This window comes from Neopsephotus bourkii, unplaced genomic scaffold, assembly GCF_033783945.1.
Source record: "Neopsephotus bourkii isolate Nb327-2 ecotype Australia unplaced genomic scaffold, CSIRO-AGI_Nbou_v1 NB_272, whole genome shotgun sequence".
NCBI classification, from domain to species: Eukaryota; Metazoa; Chordata; class Aves; order Psittaciformes; family Psittacidae; genus Neopsephotus; species Neopsephotus bourkii.
Window position 1 is genome coordinate 7,011,598 of NW_026900781.1, and position 22,986 is coordinate 7,034,583.

General features: G+C 38.4%; 2 protein-coding genes across 6 annotated transcripts in view; both read right to left on the reverse strand.

Moving 5' to 3' along the window:
• The window catches only part of LOC133208528 (nuclear pore complex protein Nup153-like), a 47,394-nt gene that overhangs the window by 10,322 nt on the left and 14,086 nt on the right, over positions 1-22,986 (reverse strand). The window contains exons 2-16 of one of the 5 annotated variants that reach the window (XM_061346446.1): positions 18,346-18,562; positions 15,567-15,815; positions 14,124-14,263; positions 13,913-14,041; positions 12,003-12,119; positions 11,838-11,876; positions 11,674-11,727; positions 8,814-8,960; positions 8,067-8,119; positions 5,312-5,441; positions 3,628-3,762; positions 2,779-2,871; positions 2,474-2,564; positions 2,071-2,187; positions 552-1,166 (exon numbers count right to left, since the gene is read on the reverse strand). In XM_061346446.1, coding sequence (XP_061202430.1) covers positions 552-1,166; positions 2,071-2,187; positions 2,474-2,564; positions 2,779-2,871; positions 3,628-3,762; positions 5,312-5,441; positions 8,067-8,119; positions 8,814-8,960; positions 11,674-11,727; positions 11,838-11,876; positions 12,003-12,119; positions 13,913-14,041; positions 14,124-14,263; positions 15,567-15,815; positions 18,346-18,562 — 2,326 coding nt within the window. The remainder of the gene's footprint in view (positions 1-551; positions 1,167-2,070; positions 2,188-2,473; positions 2,565-2,778; positions 2,872-3,627; positions 3,763-5,311; positions 5,442-8,066; positions 8,120-8,813; positions 8,961-11,673; positions 11,728-11,837; positions 11,877-12,002; positions 12,120-13,912; positions 14,042-14,123; positions 14,264-15,566; positions 15,816-18,345; positions 18,563-22,986) is intronic. The other 4 variants (XM_061346444.1, XM_061346445.1, XM_061346442.1 and 1 more) reach the window with 4 other exon arrangements.
• The window catches only part of LOC133208423 (nuclear pore complex protein Nup153-like), a 40,190-nt gene that overhangs the window by 9,298 nt on the left and 7,906 nt on the right, over positions 1-22,986 (reverse strand). The window contains exons 2-14 of the mRNA XM_061346249.1: positions 18,346-18,559; positions 15,567-15,815; positions 14,124-14,263; positions 13,913-14,041; positions 12,003-12,119; positions 11,674-11,727; positions 8,814-8,960; positions 8,067-8,119; positions 5,312-5,438; positions 3,628-3,762; positions 2,474-2,561; positions 2,071-2,187; positions 552-1,166 (exon numbers count right to left, since the gene is read on the reverse strand). Coding sequence (XP_061202233.1) covers positions 552-1,166; positions 2,071-2,187; positions 2,474-2,561; positions 3,628-3,762; positions 5,312-5,438; positions 8,067-8,119; positions 8,814-8,960; positions 11,674-11,727; positions 12,003-12,119; positions 13,913-14,041; positions 14,124-14,263; positions 15,567-15,815; positions 18,346-18,559 — 2,185 coding nt within the window. The remainder of the gene's footprint in view (positions 1-551; positions 1,167-2,070; positions 2,188-2,473; positions 2,562-3,627; positions 3,763-5,311; positions 5,439-8,066; positions 8,120-8,813; positions 8,961-11,673; positions 11,728-12,002; positions 12,120-13,912; positions 14,042-14,123; positions 14,264-15,566; positions 15,816-18,345; positions 18,560-22,986) is intronic.

The window sequence follows — 22,986 nt, forward strand, 5'->3', positions numbered from 1 at the left end:
AAGGCTACCACTTGCCCTCACAGGCATAGCTCAAAATAGGGTTTTGTTTTAGTGTAAGACAACTACATAAAGACTACACTGTCTTGCAGCCTGTCTTCATACCTGCCTGCTAAACTACACACACACTGAGTGGAGACACTTTTAGCCATGTTCTTTAAACACTGTTTCAACTTCCTTTTCAAAGAGAGAAAGACCCAGTAATTTTTAACTTTATAGAGTTCACATTTTTCCCCAGTGAAAACTAATTAATAGGTTTTAAGTTAATGAAGGCATCCAGTTTATTCATCATTCCTCATCACTGCAAAGCAGGGTGTATTTGCTTCAGTTCAGCTCTGCACTAATACAGTTCACAATCAGTTCAAGTCATGTGATGGGCTGGAATATGGGCTGCGACCTCAAAAGTGCCTATAACCATTTCTGCAGACAGCCACTAATCCATCCTGCTGGCATACAGCCATGCTGCTGAAAATGTTTTTAATATGCAACATACTTTATTCTGTTGAGAATGCACAGAGGCTGAAATTGGAACAACAGAAAAGAGAACCACATACCTGGTTTCTCGGACTGACAAGCTACACATTTGCTGTCTTCTGCCTTATTTGTTACAAGGCACACCGCACAATCCCAAGAACCTTTTGGTTTCTTAAACTTGTCTCCAAAACCCAGAGTGACTGTTGTGTCAGTGCTGCTGGAGGAGGATGTCACTGTCACTGTGTTGTCTGTGACTGCTGGCAATGTCAGGGCAGGCATTACTCCTGTTCCGGGCTTTGGTGTCTCACATGCTATACATTTAGTAGCTTCAGGTTTGTTCTGGACCAGACAGGTATCACAATCCCATGTGTTTGGTGCTGTTTTAAATTTGTCTTCAAAGCCTAATGTCCCCACTGTAGAAACTGCTGCCTTAGAGGCAACACATTGACTTGAGCTTATTGTCTGTTTCGTACTCTCAATTGTTGACACTTTAGCAGCTTCACATGTTACACATTTGCTATCCATGGTTTTGTTTTGCAGACATGGGTCATAGGTGTCAGACTGCCAAAACGAGGATGCTTGTTTAGAGGTGTCTTTACCTGCAGAAAAACTACTTATTGCAGGCCTTGTATAGACCACTGTGCTTGTAACAGGCTGCGCAGATGTAGGGGAGTGTGTTTTCACAGAGGTAAAGCCTAGTGAAAAAACAAACAGGAAGAGATCCGATTGATAAAGCAGTACCCTCGTTACATGTAAGCTACTTAAAATCTAAATGACAGAAGCTTAAACCAAGCGCCAATGGCTACTTTACATTCTGATTAAATGCAAGAGGAAGTCCCTGGGAACCTTACGTAAAGGGATGAAATTGATATGCTGCACTGGGATGCAACAGAACATTTATTTAAAGCTTGATTTAAATCTTCATTTCCAAGAAAGTTTTAAATACAACTTTCACTGGTAGATACAAGTGTAAACAACCAGTATTGAAAGCTGACTGTCCATCATGGACTAGAAATAAACCAATTTAATTTTAAGACACCATGCCCAATTGAATCAAATTTCTAAAGCTATTTCTGCCATAGCAGCTGACTCACATTTACTTTAGCAGCAGTGCAGCAGTTGGTACTTGGAGCAGCAATCAGCATGGTATCTCCCCACAGATACTGAGAATTAATAAAAATTAAGACAACAGAACAACTGTCGCCTATAATGTTTGCTCAAAATGCACCAGACATAGGCCAACTCCTTATTTAAAGTTGCCAATTTTAACAGAAAGTAAGAACCAGCCATATGGAAACACTAAAGAAAATGGTATGGCAAAGCTCTTACACAGCAGCATGAATTATTGTAAAGCTAAAATTAAGATATGTTTTAATGTAGTTATTATGTTATTGGTTTGGGACTTTTTTTTTATATCCGAAAAGAATCTCTGAACAGTGGATTTAGAACCTTCTTCTCTTAAACTGCTACAGAAAATGAACGTCATTTCACGCATAGGTCTTTCCTATGCTCACAGGGGGTGGCTTTTTAAAAAATTAATGCAGTTATATGCTAGCATATGTTTTACAATATCTTTTTAAAAAGAGTTCATAATCTCACCAGGGCTTTTTAGAATGTCTAACACACTTCCTTCCTTTAAGAACTTTGCAGGTTTGGAGGGGCCATCGTATTCTTCTTTTTCCTTCTTATTGCTGGTGCTGTTTACAGTGGTGGTATCTTTAAAAACAGAACAAAATACACCATTCACAAAGAAATCCACTTAAAAATATATTCACATTTGCTAGAAACGTGACTTTACAAGTTTCATGCCTCTTAACATGAATCTTAACTATTCTACCTTGCTACAACAGTTTATAAGTACAATTTGGTTAAAGTAGATGTATCACTGAAAACACACTTTGCCTGGAATTGTTAATATGCTCAAAAAGGACAGATCTGCTGTTTAATAAATAAAGAAAAACCAACAATTCAGATCTCAAATGCTAAAATTTCAGATCCTTACCTAGAGTAAGGAAGGATGTCACTGGTGTGTCACTGGACCCAGAACGCTCTGCTGATTTTGCAACAGGATCACTAAATGTAAACCCAACCTGCTATAAGAGAGAGATATTTTTCAGACTCTGAAACTAAAGAAACTTTAATCTGAAATCCACTCTTCAAACCTTTGGTACACATGCCAGATGAAAAATTATAAGACAGAAACCTGTATACTTGTTTTCCCCATTATCAGAACCAACTTCGCTTTCTTATTCTGCAATATTCTACTAAAACATTGATAAAAAGATAAACTTTACTTATTTTACTTACAGACAATGGAGGTAGCACTTCTGCCTCAGTAGATTTCACAATTGGAGATGAAAATCTGAACACAGGACTGCCAACATTACTTGTTGATGGTACCTGTATTTTCGAAAGAATTAAGGTTTGTATCACCATGGTGAAACAACAGGAGCTACCTGAATTCACTAACAGGCGGCCTGCGGTGAAGTTGGGTAATCTGATGTTTGATACTTATTTCTAACCCACAGACCAGAGTTAACAGTAAAATAAACTTTTCAAACAGGCATATATACTAGAGTATCATAAAAACCAAATTCCAGAAACTAAGAGAAATCACTGAGATGTATTTGATATATATACATATCTAAGTAGCATGGAAAAGCAGATCAGGTAGCTGAAGAGCCTTAAACTAACTCAGCTCAATTGTAGTCAGAGCTTCAGCAAATACCACACGTTAAAGCAGGTACCTGCTTCAAACCATGTAAGAAATATTCCAAGTACTCTGGAAAACATCAATGTTTATTTTAGTGCAATAATATTCTGATTATTACACCCTAGGCTCATATTCCACACTAGGCTTATATGACCACTTATGCTACCTCCAATTTAATAACTTGGCATAAAATCCCAACAATTTCTCCACAGCATTTGAAGCAGGTACACAATTACCTTAACTAGAAGCTTGCAAAGCATAATAAGATGGACAGAAGCTGAACCAAAAGCTTTATGCCCCACCATCAGAATACCTGATTTATTCAACAGAATATAAACTAATGTTGGTTAGTTTCATGAGCACCATGGAAGATGTTAACATACAACAAACCAGACATATACGCATCCTAAAAATGTATTCACAATATACAACCAAAGAGTTACCTTCATTGCTCCTGTTGAAACAGTGTTTGGTGACGATGAGACAGTACTAGTAGCAAGAAAATTAAAGCTGAACGAAGGCAGCGATGCAGTACTGATGGGTAAGGGTACTTTCGGTAGTACTGGTTCTTCCACCTCCTAGGTGTAAATTTTAATTATTTTAATTTTAACTTTCTTTTAGGAAGTTGTGAATTTTATTTTTTCACTTTAACTTGAAAGTTACAACATTTTTTTTCTCTTTTACAAGACCTACTGCCTTTCTACCCTGTCCCACTCTTATTTCCTCACAAAGTTAAATATAACAAACAGACCTCCAGATTAAAACAAAGCAGATTTTCAAAATGAACCCTAACCTTTCCAGTTCAGTCTGCCACATCATTTTAATTTATGGCAGGTCTGTTTCCATGTGATACTACATTTACCACCTGTCCAGAAAGAATACTGAAAGTTAGCTCAAAACTGTTACCTGTGCAGAACAGAGAGGGGCACAGATGAGATTTAGTTTTGTTTACTTTAGTTATTAAGCATCTAGAGAAACATCATCCTTTCCAATTATCCCCTCATCTCTTCAATTAAGAGTACACTCTCAAAACAACTGAGAAAGTGTTCCTCTTGCAAAATTAGGTAGGACAGCTGTCAAAGTATCTGGAGTCACCACTGCATTGAACTTGGAAAAGGTAATGTTTAAAGTACATGGGTTCCATAGAGTACCAAACCAAAGCACAAAACACCAAAAATGAAAGCCTGACTAGCAACACAGGAGGTTATACTCTGGTAAATCTAGTCTGTATGGCGTATCAGGATGCAAATTCAAAACTCAGAAATCAGTGTACCTTAAAAACTTCTGGTCTTATCATTGCCTTTCAATGATTTTATTTCCAAAGTTTGATTAGTTAGGTTTAAATGGAAACAGCCAATCTACTTGTAACTTGCACGGTAGTATCAAGATCTACTCAGAAGTGACTACACAGAGACGTAAGTTGCTGCTACAGAAATTTAATGTAGCCGCCAGCTTACATCTTTCACAGTTTTGATTTGAAGAGTCTGTCACACTTCAATATTCAGACCATTTGTATCACAGAAATGTTCTCCAGTATTAACTACTTCTTCATTGTTTTCTTACTGATGTAAATTTTTTATATTTAAGATTCAATAGTAGGCAGCTTGCATTAAAAAAACAACAAGAAAAATGATCTTGGAGATAGCCAGGACCACAGTTTTATTAAATGGACTTTTCCCATTAAATCAAGAAAAAAACCTTCGCATTATGAGTTCGGTTGAGTGCCAAAAATTGTGTATTATCATCAGCAGACACAGAGAACACTATCTCCTACTTCAGACTCTTGCCCTGTATCTGTCTACATGACTCAAATATGAAATAACAAATCAAATAAACTTTCTTTACTTACTTGGCACTTGTTTCATACATCATTCCTTTATAAAAACTCTACAAATGTACCTCCACCAAAATCTGTTCATTTAACTGTTAATGAGAAACTTTATAGTACAAAACATCTCCAAGAATATGACTAAAGATTTCAGAAATGTAAAACCAAAGTTGAGGCATTTAAACAGATAAATAAACTGAGAACTGCCCTGGAAACGCAGCAAGAAAACCACAACTGGCATACTTAGGTAGTTAACTCCAGTAACCTCAGTGGCAGCAATTAACTTAACCATCCTTTACCTGTTGTTCTTGTCCAGGTTTTGATACATAGTGCACTCCTCTTTCCCTTCTCATCTTGCCACCACCACCCACTCCTCCTGAAGACAGACCGTTGGATGCAGGAGTACTGAATTTGGGGTAGGTCAAACTGCTGGCACAGAATAAGAATATAGGTTGACGAAAGGGATGGAGAGGTAGCAAAAAGGAAAAATAAAAAAACCCATCAACTTATGAACTAATTGTTTCAAGCTATTACAGCCACTATTAGTCCTAGAACTGAAACCTTCCAATTGAAATAAGAAAAAACGCTGTTCCACAAGTTGCTCAGTGCTGGTAAGTCTCTCTCAAGTAAGAGCAGCTAAGAGAAGAACAGCTAAGTAACAGCAGCTATGAGAAGGACATACATAAGAAACAGTCACAACACCCATAAAGGGATGATGACTAAGCCAGAAAACCTGAAATAGAAGAACTGATTTAGATTGTTATTTTCTAATGGCTTCTTTTAATAGTCCAGACAGTGGAAATTTTGACTGTCAGTTCTCCAAGTCTGTGATGAGCATGTAACTTTACAGGGATATGAAAGAATAACTAAAAATATAGTGAGGGGGGAGAGAGAAAAAGAGAGCATGCCTCTGTGTGTGTGTGCATGTGCACATGAAATGCAACAGCGCTTATGGAATAGAAAGGCTTAAACTTGTCTGGCAAGATAATACAGCAGAAGTTTCAGAAGCAGCTCCGGCTTTCCTGGGGACATCAACAGAAGCAGCAGAGGTGTCTGGGTGTGCCAACATTCCAGAAATCTTTTCAGACATGAATACAGATCCCTTTTGTAAGGCATATAAAGGCATTTCTCTGTTCATTACAAAAGCCTAGATCCAAACCAGAAAGATTTCCTAATAAAAGTGGGAAAAGAAAAACCTCTCAAAAAAATCAAAACAAGCAAAAAAAAACAAAAACAAAAGCAACCAAAATTCCAATCTGAAAACAGACGTGAACTAACGAGTAACAATAAAAAGCAGTATACCATCAAAATTAAGTATCCCTGGGAATAATTACCATACCAAAGCTTATCCTGCAGCCAAGCAGTTAGCTATTACAAAAGTTCATTTGATCACACTGTAAGACACCAGCTCAAGTTTCCAGAAGACTGAGGAACAGAACTGGTCCGAACTTGTTAGATACTTGCAGTTTGCTTAGCAGTACAACCACTGAGAGGAAGCCAGATCCTTAAGGCCATATGCTCATATTTTTGTCTAATCCAAACTGACAATCAATTCAATGGATTGAAAAAAAAAATCTTATGTCAAAACTGAGCTTTATTCAGACAACTATAGCCTGTCTGTAATAGCCCACATTCCTCTCTTCTGTTAGCACCTGTCAGCTTCTAAGGGGCAAAGACAGTTTTCTGTCTTCAAGCAAGTAAGTCCAACCTACAATGCTGACTCAGGTTTAAAAAATAAATAGCCTCTGGTAGGCTGAACAGAGATGTACTGAAGTACCGCAGATTAGCTGCATAAAGGTGGAAGGCCCACATCTATTTGAAGGAAGACATCTGGTTCTTTTGTTGCATGTACTTCCTTATCTTGAGAGCTCTTGTAGCCTTGTCTATGACTATGTCTCTATACACAATTGAATGCTTGTTTAATCTGTTATCAAAGGGACCCTGGCCAGCTGCCTCTCATCAGTGTTGTGCTCCTGCTCCACAACATGACACCCAATGGAGACTGGCTTTATAAAACTTTTTTTTAAAGGGACCACCTACTCTATGGACAGAAGTGGAACATACAACTTGTGAACCAAATAAAGAGCAGTATCTGTTTTCTGGATTTCCCTTCTACATGGAGAAGAAAGGATTTTACAAAAAAAAAAAAAAATTAACACAGTTTGAAAACCCACAATTAAAATGTAACATCTGTTTGCACTTGAGCCAAACACTTAGAGCCACCCCTGAAAAGGTGGTTGCTGTGAAGTCAAACTATCAGATGCCAAAACAAAGGATTGGTTTGTTGTGGGTTTTTTCGCAAGCCAATGAATGCCCAGAGCAACATAAGAATTGCTTGGAAGATGAACACAGAGACAACAAAACACAGTTCCCTGCCACTGTTCTTTGAAATGGATGAAGCCTCCAAAAATAGGTATCCTTTGAATGCAAAGTGTCTTAATTCAAGCACTACCCAAAAGACTAGTTGTCCAGAAGGGAGAATCGTCAATATTATCTGGAGGTGAAGTCATTCTACCTAAACCAAGCAAGCAGTGTAATGCAAGACTATCTCCTCAAGAAGAAATAAAATTATTAACTCTCCTGGAATTCTGTATTTTACAGGCAAATTGACATTTAGCCTCAGATAATTCTAAAAGGCTCCTGTTTTTCATGCAAACCCACAGAGCAAACGAGTGACTTTGCCATGAAAGGAGCATTAATAAGTTATCTTCCTCCAAGTTTCTGCTTTAAAAAAAAACCCTACAAATTAAATATACACCTGAACTGTAAGCCACTTCACCTTATAAAGGATCTTTCAGGAAGAATAATTCTTTTAGGACAAAGTTTTCTGACTCCAAGTAATTAAATAATTAGCTGAAATGAATAGGTGCCCTCCCTCCAGTGAACATAAAGATGCAGAAATGGTTAAATTGTCTCATAATACAATCTTTTCACTGTATTTTCCATTCCCTTCACTGAGAACTGTTACTGCCCTTCCAAAAGAAGGCAGGCATGCAGACTACAGTGATAAAAGCGAAAGCTTTCAAGTGTTTTCAACTAACAAATTTGACATACCTTTCAGATGGGTTTACTCGCTGTTCTGTAGGAAAACTCTTCTCTCTCATGCCCTGGAAGTTAAGTTTGATTTATTTCAAGATTTATGTGAATGTATTTATAAAACACATGCAAAGCAAAGACAACCAACCAGACATGGTTCGTGCTGTTTGTAACACTAAATATACATCACCTAATTAAGCTTCTTCTCTAACCATTATGACAATCTGCTTTGATCTCTTGCCTAAAAAGTCCACCATCTTAAACCTGATTATTACAATCATACTGATACTGGAAACATGTTGTTTGTTTTGTTTTTTTTTAATGAAAGAGATGCCAATCTTGTTTTAAGGAAAGTTTACCAGGGACTCCATCTACACCAAAGTGATCAGAATGGGTAACTCAGAAATCTTATTCAGAGCCTGTATAGACAGAGTTTATACACAGCATCAGCATGTTCCATCAGTGACAGCTTTGTGTACAGGAGCATACAAAAAGGAATGTTGTTTCTGCATTTAAACATGTTTTCACTGAGAACAGCCTGACCCAATAGCGGATCATCACATTCTGTAGTTAACCACCAGCCATTTACTGTTCCAAAAATACATTTAAATCCATAAAACCTCAAAGCATTTTGTTTGAAATGGCTCTCCCCCTGCCTTAATGCTTACCTCATGCTATTGGTAATCTTTGCCAAGAAAGAGCACCTTAATAGAATAATTCCAAAGTTATAAAAAGCAGGCAGATAAGGACCAGAAAATTACTTACTTTGTGCTTTGTATCTACCCTCTGGTGAATTTTGCTGGAATCAGTAGCTGGAGTCAGAGATGGTTTAAAGTACTGGGTCCGACTCCCTGACAGAGAGATTGCCTTTGGTGTCACAAGTTTCTGGACAGGTGGAAGCTGCGATTCCATCTTTGAAAGGGAAGCAACAATCAATTTATCCTTGCACCCGTGCAAAGTGCCACAGCATTTACTGATGAAGAAAGCTACAGAACTTTAAAACTCCAGTAAGTCTCAGCACCCAGTGAAAATTATTTAGAAGTGTTGAAAGCATTTAGCTTGCAGACGGAAATCACCAGAAAACCTGTTATGAAATCCAAAAAGCAATAGAAGTAGCCAAACTCTGACTGAATCCTGCTTTAAAATTTGGCAGTTATCTTTATAGACAAAGTAAGTCATGTTCCTATAATCAAAATAACTCATCTTACTATAATATGCATCCAACCTTTCCTCTCCTCTGTCCACACTGTAATATTTTTTACTGACTTAATCCATTCATTTAACATTCAAAGTGCTAAGCAGCTAATGGTTGCATTTTTCCTCCTTGAAGTAGCAATTAAAAAAAATTGTAAAGTAATTTTAAAATAGTATCATTTATTAAAATATGTTCCAGATTTGCATTAGATGCATTTAAAAGTACTGGCACTTTGCTTTTCAAAGCAATTTTCAGACAAGTGTTTATTTTTAATAGAAAGCGCTGTACGTTCTGCAAAACTGACTTAACTGAATTGCAAAACAAAAAAGCTACGGGTTTACCAATGAATGGATTCATATCCAGTCTTAGGGATCAGAAGAGTGAGACTTCAGATGCATGCTATTATTTAAATTAATATCAAAAGAAAACTGTGTTTACAATGCCGCTTTAATTTCACAGTATCTCCCAACTCTTGGTAATTAAATTCATGTTGTACTACCTATAAAGTGGTTAAAAGTACTTCTTTCTAAAATTAATTCATTTTGAAACCATGATGAAAATGTAGTTCATGTAAGTTCACAAACCCATTCTGAGTGAAGAACGGTCCACTGCTTTTTTTAAATGTAAACAGAATAGAATTAGAACAGAATAGTTGGAAGGGACCTAAACGATCATCTAGTCCAGCTGCCTGATCACTGCAGGGCTGACCAAAAGTTACAAGCATGCTGTTAAGGACTGTCCAAATGCCTCTTCAACACTGACAGGCTTGAGGCATTAATCACCTCTCTACTAAGCCTGTTGCAGTGCTCGATCACCCTCTCATTAAAGAAATGCTTCTTAATGTCAAGTCTAAACCTCCTCTGATTGATGCAGCTTTGAGCCACATGTCCTGTCACTGGATCCCAGGGAGAAGAGCTCAGCACCTTCCTCTTTGCTTCCCCTTCTCAGGAAGCTGTAGAGAGCCATGTGTTTACCCCTCAGTCTCCTCTCCAAGCTACATACACCCTGTGTCCTTAACTGCTCCCATAGTTCATTCCCTCCAGTCCTGTCACCAGCTTTGTTGCCCTCCTCTAGACATGTTCAAGGACCTTAACTCCCTTCTTAAATTGTAGGGCCCAGAACTGCACACGGTACTCAAGGTGAGGCTGCACCAACACTGAGTACAGTGGGATAACACCTCTGTTGACTGGCTGGTGATGCTGTGTTTGATGCACCCCAGGATGTAGCTTGCCCTCACGGCCGCCAGGGCACATTGCCGATTCACACTGAGCCTGTGGCCAACCAGCATCCTTAGGTTGCTTCTTGCAGGGCTGCTCTCCAGCCACTCTGCTCACAGTTTATACTTGTGTTCAGTCTAACTCTGTCCCAGGTGCAGAATCATAGAATAATTTGGGATCGAAGGGACCTTTAAAGGTCATCTAGTCCAACCCCAAACTTGCAATGAGCAGGGCCACCTTCAAGTACATCAGGCTGCTCAAAGCCCTGTCCAACCTGACCCGTTTCCAGTGATGGGACAGAAGGATGCTGTCAGGGCAGTATCAAAAGCCTTACTAAAATCCACCACCTTGCCTTCACACATAAGGCAGGTGACCTTATTGTAGAAAAATACCAAATTAGTTAAGACAGGAATACACAATGAAAAAGTTACAATATTTAATACACCAAGAGCTATTCTGTTTGGTGCAGATCCTCAAAATAAGAAAAATACCACAAAGAATACCAGCAAAAAATTACGCTCAAGTGCTCAGTTGTTCTGTCAACCACACATTTGCTTTAGTGGGAAAACATTCAAACCTTCTCCTCCCCTTCTCAGCCGGGGCTAACCTTCCCCTGCCAAACTTCATGAATTCTAGTATTATGAATAGACAATTTCTCTACTTTTACCAGTGACAGCTGCATGCAACATTCCCTTCTGACTGATGTCAGGCTCTTTGCTGTAAATCTGGTAGATTTTTCCTAATGCCTCATCACAGGTGTAGTTCCACAATTTAACTGAGAATCCGTATCGGCTTTGTTTTCAATTATTTAGATAATATTTATGGTAAAGAAATTATATGCTCTACTTTTCAACATTCTTGTAATTTAGCATATGGGGAATGATGGTACAGAAAATATAAGATTTTTGTAAATTCTGAAGTGCCTGTAAAATTAATTATACTTCTAATCAAGGGATTAGCATAGAAACTTCTTGAGATATTCTGTCCATAAAGAATATAATTCCAAACCTGAGAAATCTTCACAATCCTTCTAGTGTGGGTAGAAAAGACATTTTTAGCAACTTCCACACAGCCAGGACAGCTATAATTCATGTAATATTAGTATTAACTTGAATTCATGTGTATGCTGCCACTAAAGTTTGTGACATTTCTCGTAATAGCTATAAAGAATAGAAAGTCATCTAACTCAGTTTAAGATATTACTGGTTCTTACCTGGTTTCGCTTGGGTTGGAAGGTAGTAATATTCAGCCCACACCTGTCCAGAGGCTAAGGGGAAGGAAAAAAAAAAAAAAAGAGTAAATATTAGAGGACAATTTATTCATTTTCCCAAGAGAGGGTTGCATCCACAAAAACGTGCGGGGTTACGATCAACTTACAGAAGACAGTGGGCTAGAAGATGGAATCCTTTTAGCATCCTGTTGAAAAACAGTGAAATAAATTAAACTGGATACTACATAAGGAAGCTCTTCATCCTGTACTAGCACGTTTACTATGTTTTTCAAACACACAAAATAAAACAGATTAAAAGAAGTGCCATTTACCGCCAAAGGACTTGACATCTTCTCCAATGACTGCAAGATGCGCCGTGCTGTGGAACTTGTCACACCACAGGATTGCACATTTGCTTGTTTAGCTTTCATTTGTCTTCTTACTGGTGGCTGAAAAATTAGCATTGCAAATATTATAACACTGACTTTTTAAACATGCATGTATTTTATGCCCTATGGCTACACTGATGACAGAAATACACTCACTAGGCATTCAAGCCATGAAGAGAAAATACACTCTACTGACTTTAGAGAAGATGGGCCCCACACATCTTGCATGCAGGATAAAGCAATGAAAGAAATGCTAAATTGTAAAAATTCATAAAAGGGAAGATGTTAGACCTGTATGGTCTCTGAAGCAGTAATCAGGAGAACAGAACTGAAGCAAAGGCTTGTGCTATACAAAGTACTTTCACTAACAAAACAGATCTCAGAGTTTCATGATGGTGTAAGCGTAAAACCAACATATACTATCATCATCAGGAATTTCTAGTTTTAGTTCTCACTTCCTCCCTTCCTCCAAGACTACAGTTCACTGCAGATCTTTTTATTCTGTTTAAAAAGATCTGAACTGAACTGTAACAAACAGATCTAAACATATAACACTGAAAAGCAGACTGGTTTATTTGTACCACATGACTTTACATAAAAATATAATAAAATATTAAAAAAAAAAAAACAAACCAAAACACCCAAACCCATGCTTCTTTTTCAGTGTGTCTTTTTTTTTAATTATGTTAAAACCCTTCATGTATCCACATCATGCTTATCAAGCTGCTATGTGCAGACAGACTAAACAGCACGTAAAAAACACCAGCAAGACTTGCTGTAATCTACAATATGTAGCAACAAGCAAGCTAATCTCTCTTTCAAAAGCCTAGTATTTTCGTTCCTCCTTTCAGCGTAATCCACATTTATTTTGTAGAAAATAGAAACAGGTGACCAAAGAGGGCTCCTAGCTTACAGGAAGTTTTGAGTGTTCTGAAGTTTAAGTGTTTTAAGTGAAGTGTTAAGTTTTCAAGGTTTCCCCTACATCAGGAACTTGGAGGTCTCCTTTGTTCCATGGCAAAAATAAACTGCCAGAACAGGTCCAGCAAACTCTTCTTTCCAGTTCCTTAAATAAAGTTCCTTGTGACTTTTGATATTATTTTTTTTAATAAAGGTAATTTTGACTTAAACACATTCTGACTGAATCAGATTTTATTGACTTCCTTTCAGAATGAACTCTAGCTACTGAGAGTTGGCAGCATTTTTAATTTGCTGGTTCATTTTAGAACACAAAGAACTCTTAGGGGCAAGCAACTCTTTTCAAGAGCTAACTGAATGATACTAAAATAGAAAGCATTTTATTGTTTATCTTGAGACTGGATTAGGACTGCATGTATCCCTCTAGGTACTAGAAGAGCAAAGGATCAGCCAAGTTGCCTCTTAAACACTACTATAGTAAAGGGTGCACGGTTTTACACAATATATTCATAGCATGAGTGTAGGTATGCTTGTGCAAGATAAACAGGTAAGTATCAGGCAAGTAGCTTTTGTTACTAGAAACACAAGTTATGCCATTACTGGTTTTAGTTACATGTTATTTTAATACAATACAGTCAGGAGGCAGCTAATGGATTTATTTTTTTTTTAGAGTTAACAACAGAGGAAATCCGGACTACGAACAACTAGCCAGAATCTAAGATGTTACTGTCATTCTTGTGCATCACAACAAGGATTTCTACATAAACTGTTAAAACATAATTTAAACAGAAATTGTTCTTTCCTACTCTTGTAGGTTGAAAGGGCAAAATGGGAACTGTTGCCACATTTTCAGCTCCCTGCTCACAGCTCTTCTGGTAGTGTTACCCCTTCTGTATTTTGCTTACATTTTCCCTCAGGCCTCACTGCTATTCTCATACCTGATAAGGAGCAATTCGTGCTTTTGTCTCCCTTGCTGCTGCAGCTGCACCACCGTAAGTGGTCTTTCCAGGGTAAAATGGAGAATCTCCAAGCTGGCTTGTCTTAAAGACAGAAGCATTTCCAAGTGACTACAGAATGGTATTAAGATAAGTGGTTAGTAAAATGGCTACAAATTCAAACTATTTAAAATTGATACTGTGCAGTACTTACAGGAGAGGGAGATCCAAAAGCAGATAAATTGAACGCCGGTTTTTTAGAGCTAGCTGCAGGATGTTGTGAGAGGGAATGAGATCTTTCAGCTTCTGTGGACCACAGCAGTGGTGCTGAAGTATTTTTTGAAACTGTGATATCTGCCAAGATGACACATGCTATATGTAAATACCTTGTATACATAGAGAACTTTAATACTGAAGATCACACTAACACCAGAGTTCTTTAATACATAAAAATAAGTCTTACAGAATTTAAGTCTCCTAACAGGTATTTCTCAAACAGTCTATAATCTTCAGTTTTCAAACAGATCAATTTCACATACTGTACGAAAACCAAGTGTCAACACTTAAGTCTGTTCACAGAACTGCAAATACGTTACCTTTCAGTAACCTTTCAAAAGCATGCACAAGTTAATATACTTCCAATGCAGAGCAATTTTATTTTTTAATTCTTTCACAGTAAAATAAAAAGGAACTTCATAAACACTGGTGCATCTATAATAATACAAAGTTTTTCCTCTGTTGGTAAAGGGTTAGAGGCCATCATAGGTCAGAATTGCACAGGCTTTAAACCTGAAAAATTCCTCAAAGGCTGAACTAACAGAGTTTACAACCTATTTTCCATGTATGTTTTATGGAGATGCACCAGAAAGCTCTAGTGTACTTGGGTTATATTGCTGAACTCTGTCAACATCTACTCTACATTGTGAAAACATGTCCTCCAGAAAACTTGCTGAGCACACACATCAATCACCATTTATACTGGGGAAGGGGGGAGGTGGTGAGTGTGAAGGATAGGGGCTAGAAAAAGCTGCAAACCTATTTGCCATTTTTCAGTGAGATCCCCTAAGTCCCCATCTACACCAATACAATGGTTTCAGTTTTGTTTTCCTTTTTTATTTTGAAATGGTGTACATTCCTTACTGAATTCAGCAAAAGACATGGCAGTATTGACAACTGATGCCTTCTACCAGGAAAGGACAAAAAAGCAGCCCAGAAACAGCTCAGTCAGAACAGTTCCTTTATTGACTCCTGGTGAAAACAGGAAAATATCTATTTGTGTTTCCATTTGTCACCTGTATTTATTCACAGTCAAGCAGCTGTCAGTTAAATATTGTGAATCACTCTTCCTTCTAGGCAACCAACATAGCTGTCCAGTCATTTCCAGATCATACTATCCGAGTTTAAGATTTATAGATAACCTAGCTAAAACTGCGTTCATCAGCACTGACTCAACATCAAGTCTCACAAATACATTCCAAAGCATGGTTACATTAAAAAGATGACAGGATTATATACTTCTTAAAATGCTAATAATTAAATTTAATTCTAACACCCAAAGCTGATAGTCACCTACTTCATTTACTAAGGTGATTTGGAATATTATAGACTGCAAAGTACTTCATGTTATCAAAAATCAGTTAGAGAACATGAAAGTTACCTTTATCAGATGCTCTAGAGGAGAAGCCACTGGTTGTTGAGATGTTATCATCATCATGCTGAGAGGTAGAATCTTTTATTTCTCTTACAAGAGACAGTCCAGGACTTCCAATGCCAAGTGAAGAAGATGTAGAGGGCTGACAATGTGGTACTGTAGAATCCAACATGGTACAGTTCAAATGGCTTCGATGAAGAGAGGGCCTTGTTAACACATCTGAGTAGTTCAATGCAGATCTACTTGTGGATGGTTCTAAACAAAAACAGAGAGACAATTAGCTTTTCTATAGGCAAGCTACAGAAGCCAAAACCTGTTTTCTATCAACAGTTATGCTATTGCCAAGTTTCAAGCACAAAAATAGAGAAGCCGAATTTAACTTCTTCCTCACCCAGATAGGGTTTCATCTGTCTGATTACAACAGCAACACTGCTTGTAATACTAAGTATTAATGCCCCATTAAGAAGCAGTTAATGATGAGGTTTTACAACACCAGATTCTGACCCCATGTTCAAGTGCTGTAACACTGGTCTTTCACTAAATCAAAAATGTACATCCTTCTTTTGCAGACAAAACTTGCAATAAGCTTTCCAAAATTTGAAATTGCATGCCAACTTACAGACAAATCTGCAGTTTACATAATCTTATAACACAGATGATGTTAATATGAATACATGACATGAAAATGGATATTTCCAGAGATTTTCTGGGAGAGTTATTTGTTTTGGTGTCATCATCCCTCTTTCAAAATTCTACTACATCAGGCCATGCTACAGGCAAAACATTATCCATTAACTTTTGAGATGTGGGCACAAAGACAGGTAAGCACCATGGCCTCAGTTGCCAGATAGGTATTTTTTGCCTCGGGAACCTCTCCAGTGTCCTGCAAGAGGTAGTATCACAGCTCCAACTTGCCACCCAAATGGAACAGCTCTTAATGAGTATCTTGCCTGATACCCATGTAAGGCCACAGTCTCTCCTGGGAGTTCTGGATATGAACATGATTTTGAGTCACCATCCTCTTTACTGTAGTGACAGGACAAGCGGTAACAGGTTAAAACTTAAACAGGGGAAGCTTAGATTGAATATAAGGAGGAAATTCTTTCCTGTTAGGGTGGTGAGGCACTGGAATAGGTTGCCCAGGGAGGTTGTGAATGCTCCATCCCTGGCAGTGTTCAATACCGGGATGGACAAAGCCTTGGGTGAGATGGTTTAGTGTGAGGTGTCCCTCTCCATGGCAGGGGGGCTGGAACTTGATGATCTTAAGGTCCTTTCCAACCCTAACTATTCTGTAATTGTATGATATTTGCACTGAAGCTTAAACTAGCTAGTTCAATCTTCATAACCACCACAGTACTAGTAATTAGGTCTCCAAAGCACTGGCAGGTTTTTAGGACTGTCTTGTTCAAGATAAAGTGTTATCATGTTAAAGGCTGGCCAAGCAAAGGAATAGACTCTAGCACACTGGTAACTCAGAGCTGAAGAAACAAGCATTCCAAAATAATAATAGTAGTAATAATTAAAAATCTTATTAACTATAGCAAGAAAGATTGGCCTACAGCATCCACAGACTGCAACAAAAGCTATTAAAGGTTCTAGGGTGTCCATCTGCTCATAATTTTTTTAGAGCTAGAAAGTTTGCTGTGCAGCTGTTCTTACTGAAAGGTCCTTTCACACAATTCTTCAGGAAAGCCAACATGTGTTCCTCATTCATGAAGAGCTTCTCTATTCCTTTACCCAAACTCATCCTCAAGCTACAGCTACACAAAAAGCAATAAAGCTCCTTATTTACAATTAGATGACATTGGTGGCAAAGGCATTTCCTCATTATTTTCCATTCTGCCAACAACAGAAGCAACTGACCTTCCACACAGATGGCTATGTACACGTGTTCAGACCTCTACTTAATCAAGTTCCACAAAACTGCTAATTTAAGAGAGGCTCAAATGAGAGCATATGCAAATTTACAGAGATCTATAGAAACAGTGAGATACAGATATAAAACACAGATCTTTTATATGGTGAAGGGTTGCAAAATTCTTTGCCATGGTTCCAAACAGGTTTTCAAAGACCCCACGCTAGCTATGCACTTACCTTCATGTTACTACACATTTCAGAAAAGAATGTATTTTGAAAGAAAGCATATGGAAATTTTGAAAGAAACATATTTCAAAAAGAATAATGTCACAGACCAAGTTCCTCAGTTCTTCATTAAACTAACAAGGAATTGAACTGAAGAAGCCCAAAGGAACAAACACCACACCCCGCCCCCCCAAACAACAACAAAAAAATCAGGACATGAAGAAGGAATTTTCCTCTGTCACTTTAGCATCTGGTCTTTTGTTCTGAGGACACAAAACAAATTAATGTTTTTATTACCTTAGGCAATTAGACATTCATTCCAGAGCCTTCCAAAAGAAAATCTGACCCAGCACACTTGCAAATGAGTATTACCAAAATTGCACCTGGTTAATTGACTACCTGAAGTTAACTGATGACTTCCAAGAGCTGCAAGACAACCGCCAGTATGTTTTGCAGTTATGTGTGCAGAAACAACATAACTGCAGTTTCAGAAACAGTTACTGAGAGGGGAGGGAGTGTTTGGTGTTTTCTTGAGGTGCTTTGGTTTTGTTGGTGGGTTTGGGTTTGGTTGTTTTGGGGGGGTTTATTTATTTTTAATTCTGTCAAAATGCCCCTTCCAGCTTCCCTTAGAAATTTAGATTCAGAGCTAGAAATTTGTGAATAAACAGAGATGGCCAGAATGCTAAATGATTTTTTTACATACCTTCTAAATTAATTCTTGCTGTTTCAGGCGTGACTCTCCCATCAATCACGATGGTATCTTCATTTGCATAATCATGGTGATAGTTTACTGGATTCTCTTCCTGGTCTGTAGATTCATTTGCATCTACACATTCATCTTCACTTCTATTGAAATACTTCTGCAACCATCCTGGTACAATGTTTTTCACTGATGCTGTCACTCTGCTAATGATTCCCTGCTTGAAAGGAAAAACACCACTTGTTAACTACACACTTTGGAGACAGACGTTAGATAGCAAACATTCGGGACAATATAGAGGGGGCTGATTCTTGATGTAGGATCCCTACACCGCTGGGACATGTGACAAAAATTCACCCAATATTAATATAGCACTAATCTATCAGTTTCTGCACTCCCCAGTGACCTTGACAACGTTCAAGGTTCTGACATTTCAGCCAAAGCTTACAAGAGGCTTGTCAAGTCACAAGGTCATCAGGAGATTCTAAATAACTGCTGATGTATGTACTGGTTTTGAGGATTCTTCCTCTTAATGCCTTCACTGGAAAAACCATCAAAAGAAGCTCAGCAATTCTCTGCAGTGATACTAATGACTATAATAGCTGCTACAATCAGTGGACTTAAATATTTCTAATTTTTCTAATGCTGAACTGCAATAACAACATGCATCAAAACCCCCCACTGTTATGCTCTGAACAGTCAGAGTACCCTGAAAGAAACAGCTGTAGTTGAGTAACAGATGCCTCACTACAGGACTGTTAAAGAGATCCATTTTGATCAAATTTCATTTCATGGTATGTTAAAGTTTTGGATCTCCGAACCTTATTATTCTGCAACTACTGAATACATAACAGGCATTTCCATCTTGACATTCAACAATTCTTCACAAGGCTTACATTCTACATTTAAGAGATGCTTATTTACCATTCTGGTTTAGGCAATCACTTGTTCCCCTGATGGAGAATCATGCCCTCAATATTTCAACACACCTTCCTGTCAAATCTCAACCCTGTGCATCAGATCACTTACAGCATGGAGCTTCCTCCCTCTTATTCTGACTGCAGCCAAAGAACCAGGTGTTAAAACTCTGCAAGCTGCATGCAAACTGCAATTTCAACACTTTGGAAACTGAAAAGTAACGAGTTAAAGAGATTTTTTCTGAACTCCATTATCAGTTGGTAACACATGTACCAAAGGCTCTGGCAAGGTATTTTTCTGGGTTTAGGCAACAAAATTTTCCAGTCAAAATAGTAATTCAGGTGTAGAAATTGAGAATGTTCTTTGAGCATGTAATAGTTACAGTCTAGTAAGCAATTGTGAAACCAGAATCCTTCTGTATTCAACTTTCTTTTTAAAAAAATATAGCACACAAATGAAAAAAGAAGCTCATATCATTTATTCAAGTCTCTGATACACAATAGTGCAAACACCAACTAACAGGAGTTATGAACAAATTAGGCACCCTTGAATCTAAAGTTAAGAAGGGTGTGGAGAAAGAGGAGATACGGAAGGCAGAAAACAGCCTTTTCACAGAAAGTCAACTTACAATTTGATGTTTTTCGTAAAGATCTGTAACTCAATCTTGTATTTGCACAAAGACAAAATATTCAGAGACAGTTTAAACCAGACAGAATACTGAGTTATAAACATATCCATCACAATTACCACACAAAGATATACACCATGTACCATGCTTAAGATGTTGCTGCTATTCTACATAAATACTAAGCCTCAGCTTCCCACAAAAACTAACACTATGTAATACTAGAGTTCACAAATAGTTCAGTGCACAGTATCAGCAAAGAGGCAGTCCCGCAACTCTGCCCTCAGCCCCACTTCCACCTTTGCCTGTGACACTGTCCCACTTTTTAGGGCAAGTATTTTGCTGTTATGAATAGAAGTGTATCAGGAACTCACAGGAGTGAATGCAGTAAGCAAATGGTTAGGACACAAACTGCATCCAAGGCAATGCTATATCCAGAAAGTTGGCCACTACTGCACTCAGCATTGCTAGTGTTTCTCCATCAGAGAATAGACATAATTGGCCATAAAACTGACCTAAATGATTCTTTTTGCTCCTAGGACTGAAACTACCTGAGACTCAAGATGGAAGAAGTCATAGGCATCCAGAAGAATAAACACCCAATCATTAGTAATATAAATGAATAAATGGAGAATCTAGCTAATAAATAATTAACCAAGATGACATTTTACCATCCACACCTAAAAGCATGCTCGTTTGACCCTTTCGTGCATGTGGCAGCCTTGCTAGCGTGTCCATATCATCAGCACTAACACTGATGTAACCTCCCAAACCAATTCAGGAGCTGGATTTCATGCAGCCACACTGTAACAAGTATTAATAGGCTGCTCCATCTGGCTTAGGCTCAGGGGAAGACCAAAAGTGTTGTTTTGTGCTCCAAAATACTGCTGGCTTAGTGACAAAGCAAGGAAAAGCAAAATACATGGAAACACACCTCCATTTTCTGTCTGCAAAATGAAAATACTGATTAAAGGCACTGTGAAAGAACTATTAAGGCATTCTGCATAAGCCATCATGAAACACAGCTCTTGCTAAAAAAATCCCACATCCTTACTAAAGTAAGCCACACACTCCAGGGCATGCCCATTCTCACAACAGAAAAAGAAAGCAAGAAAATGAGTATTTCCTTATGGCACCTCTTACCTGCCCATCACAGCTGAGAGCCAACCAATAAAGCCCTATGTCTGGATTCCTGTCCAAGGCAGGCAGTTAAGGTACCACTGACCAACTGCACATTTTAAAAATGCACACTTCCATAATCTTGCCAGGACTTCAGCAGTGTCATGCCTTACACTGTTTTTAAAGCTGGTTGATTTTAATCTTACCCTAACTTTTAGTTTTCTTATTCTTCAACTTCAGGATGTGTTTGAACACCCTTTCCCTCTCCCTGAGCATGCAACATAAGCCTACCCTGTCAGCAGCAGAACATGCTCCCTACCCCTCCTGTGCCACCAGTTTCATACTTTGTCATCCTAGGTTCCTTGGTACTACCATCTCCCCACACAGGCATCACTAACCCTTTTATAAGGCTAGCAAGGATGCTGCACAGCTCACTGATGCAAACAAATCTTCAGAGGTGAAATACACAAGACAAAGCACAAGACAATTTTAACAGGCTTATTCCTCCAGCAAAATCTGAGCAAACTGCTCAAATCCCAAACTCCTCATGCCACAAATGCTCACCAGTCCTTCCTGAACACCTTCATTCACTACACCTACACTGAACATGCTATGGCACAAAAACTCTTCTAGTTTCCAAAACCAAATTGGAAGCAGAGGAAGTGGCACTGACTGTTACGAGCTTTAATGTTCTTAACAGCTCATCTCTACAGGCCACAGAGGCACCAAACATAGTATCGTGAAAGGGCAGTAGATGCAGCCTACTGGCAATCCTGACTACATGTAGCAGTGTTTCAGTCAGTGAATGTGGTTTAGTCCTTAACTTGACTGATTTCAGCAGTCTGAGAGCTGCTGTCAGTACCAACAGCTGTCTGCTCATCTTAAGTGCGCTCATACTCTATTCTTATCCTAAAGTATCAGCAGAAAAGTAAACAAACACGCAAGAAAAAAAAATCCAAACCACAAAAAAATCTGCTGAAAAGATCCAGTACTTAGGAACAGCTATTTACAACAGTTTTGCAGATTCCATGAATCATCTTAAGTGTCTGCAGCTCTGCTAGATATATCTGTGTTTATGTATACAAACACCACAACACTAACTACAGCTTCAGTTACTCAAGGCATATTGCCTTGAGATGCAATTCTAAGCAAGCGCTATGTAGACAGAAATACTAAATAGTAAAAAAACATATATCTTCCTACCTTAAAATACAATCATTTCAACAGAGTTATATAAAGGAAGAAAATCAAGTTATGATCACAGTTCAACTTACACACTTAGAAGTAGGCTACTTGGCCAAAAATATTTACGGAATAGGAGTTTTCCAAGCTCATAAGGGTCTTTCCAGTAGCATGGAGGATAGGGGATGGTGTATGCTGGCAGGAGTACTCACCAATGATGCATTACTGGAAAATATGTATTTTTTGTAACGGACTTGATTCAGTTTGAGCAGCTTAGGTAAATCCCAGATGTATGAAAAGATGCATGAAAAATATTATATATAGATTATACAAAGGTTATACACTACCATGTTGTTGTGGTTTAAACCCAGCTCATTCACTCCCCCCCTTCTTTCCCTCCCCCTACTCCCAGAGGGATGGAGAGGAGAATCAGAAAGAATGCAACTCCCACGGGTTGAGATAAGAACAGTTTAGTAACTAAGGTATAACACAAACCACTGCTGCTACCACCAGTAATAATAATGATAAAGGAAATAACAAGGAAAGAGAATACAACCACTCACCATCAGTCAACCGATATAACTCGCCCCCCTAGCCCGACCAAGCACCAACTGATACCTCCTTCAACCCTCAGTCCACTCCCCCTTCTGGGTAACTCCCAGTTACATCCAGGGCATGATGTGCTGTGGTATGGAATACCTCTTTGGTCAGTTTGGGTCAGGTGTCCTGTCTCTGCTTCCTCCCAGCTTCACCTCCTCCCTGGCAGAGCATGAGGCTCACAAAGTCCTTGGCCAAACCAA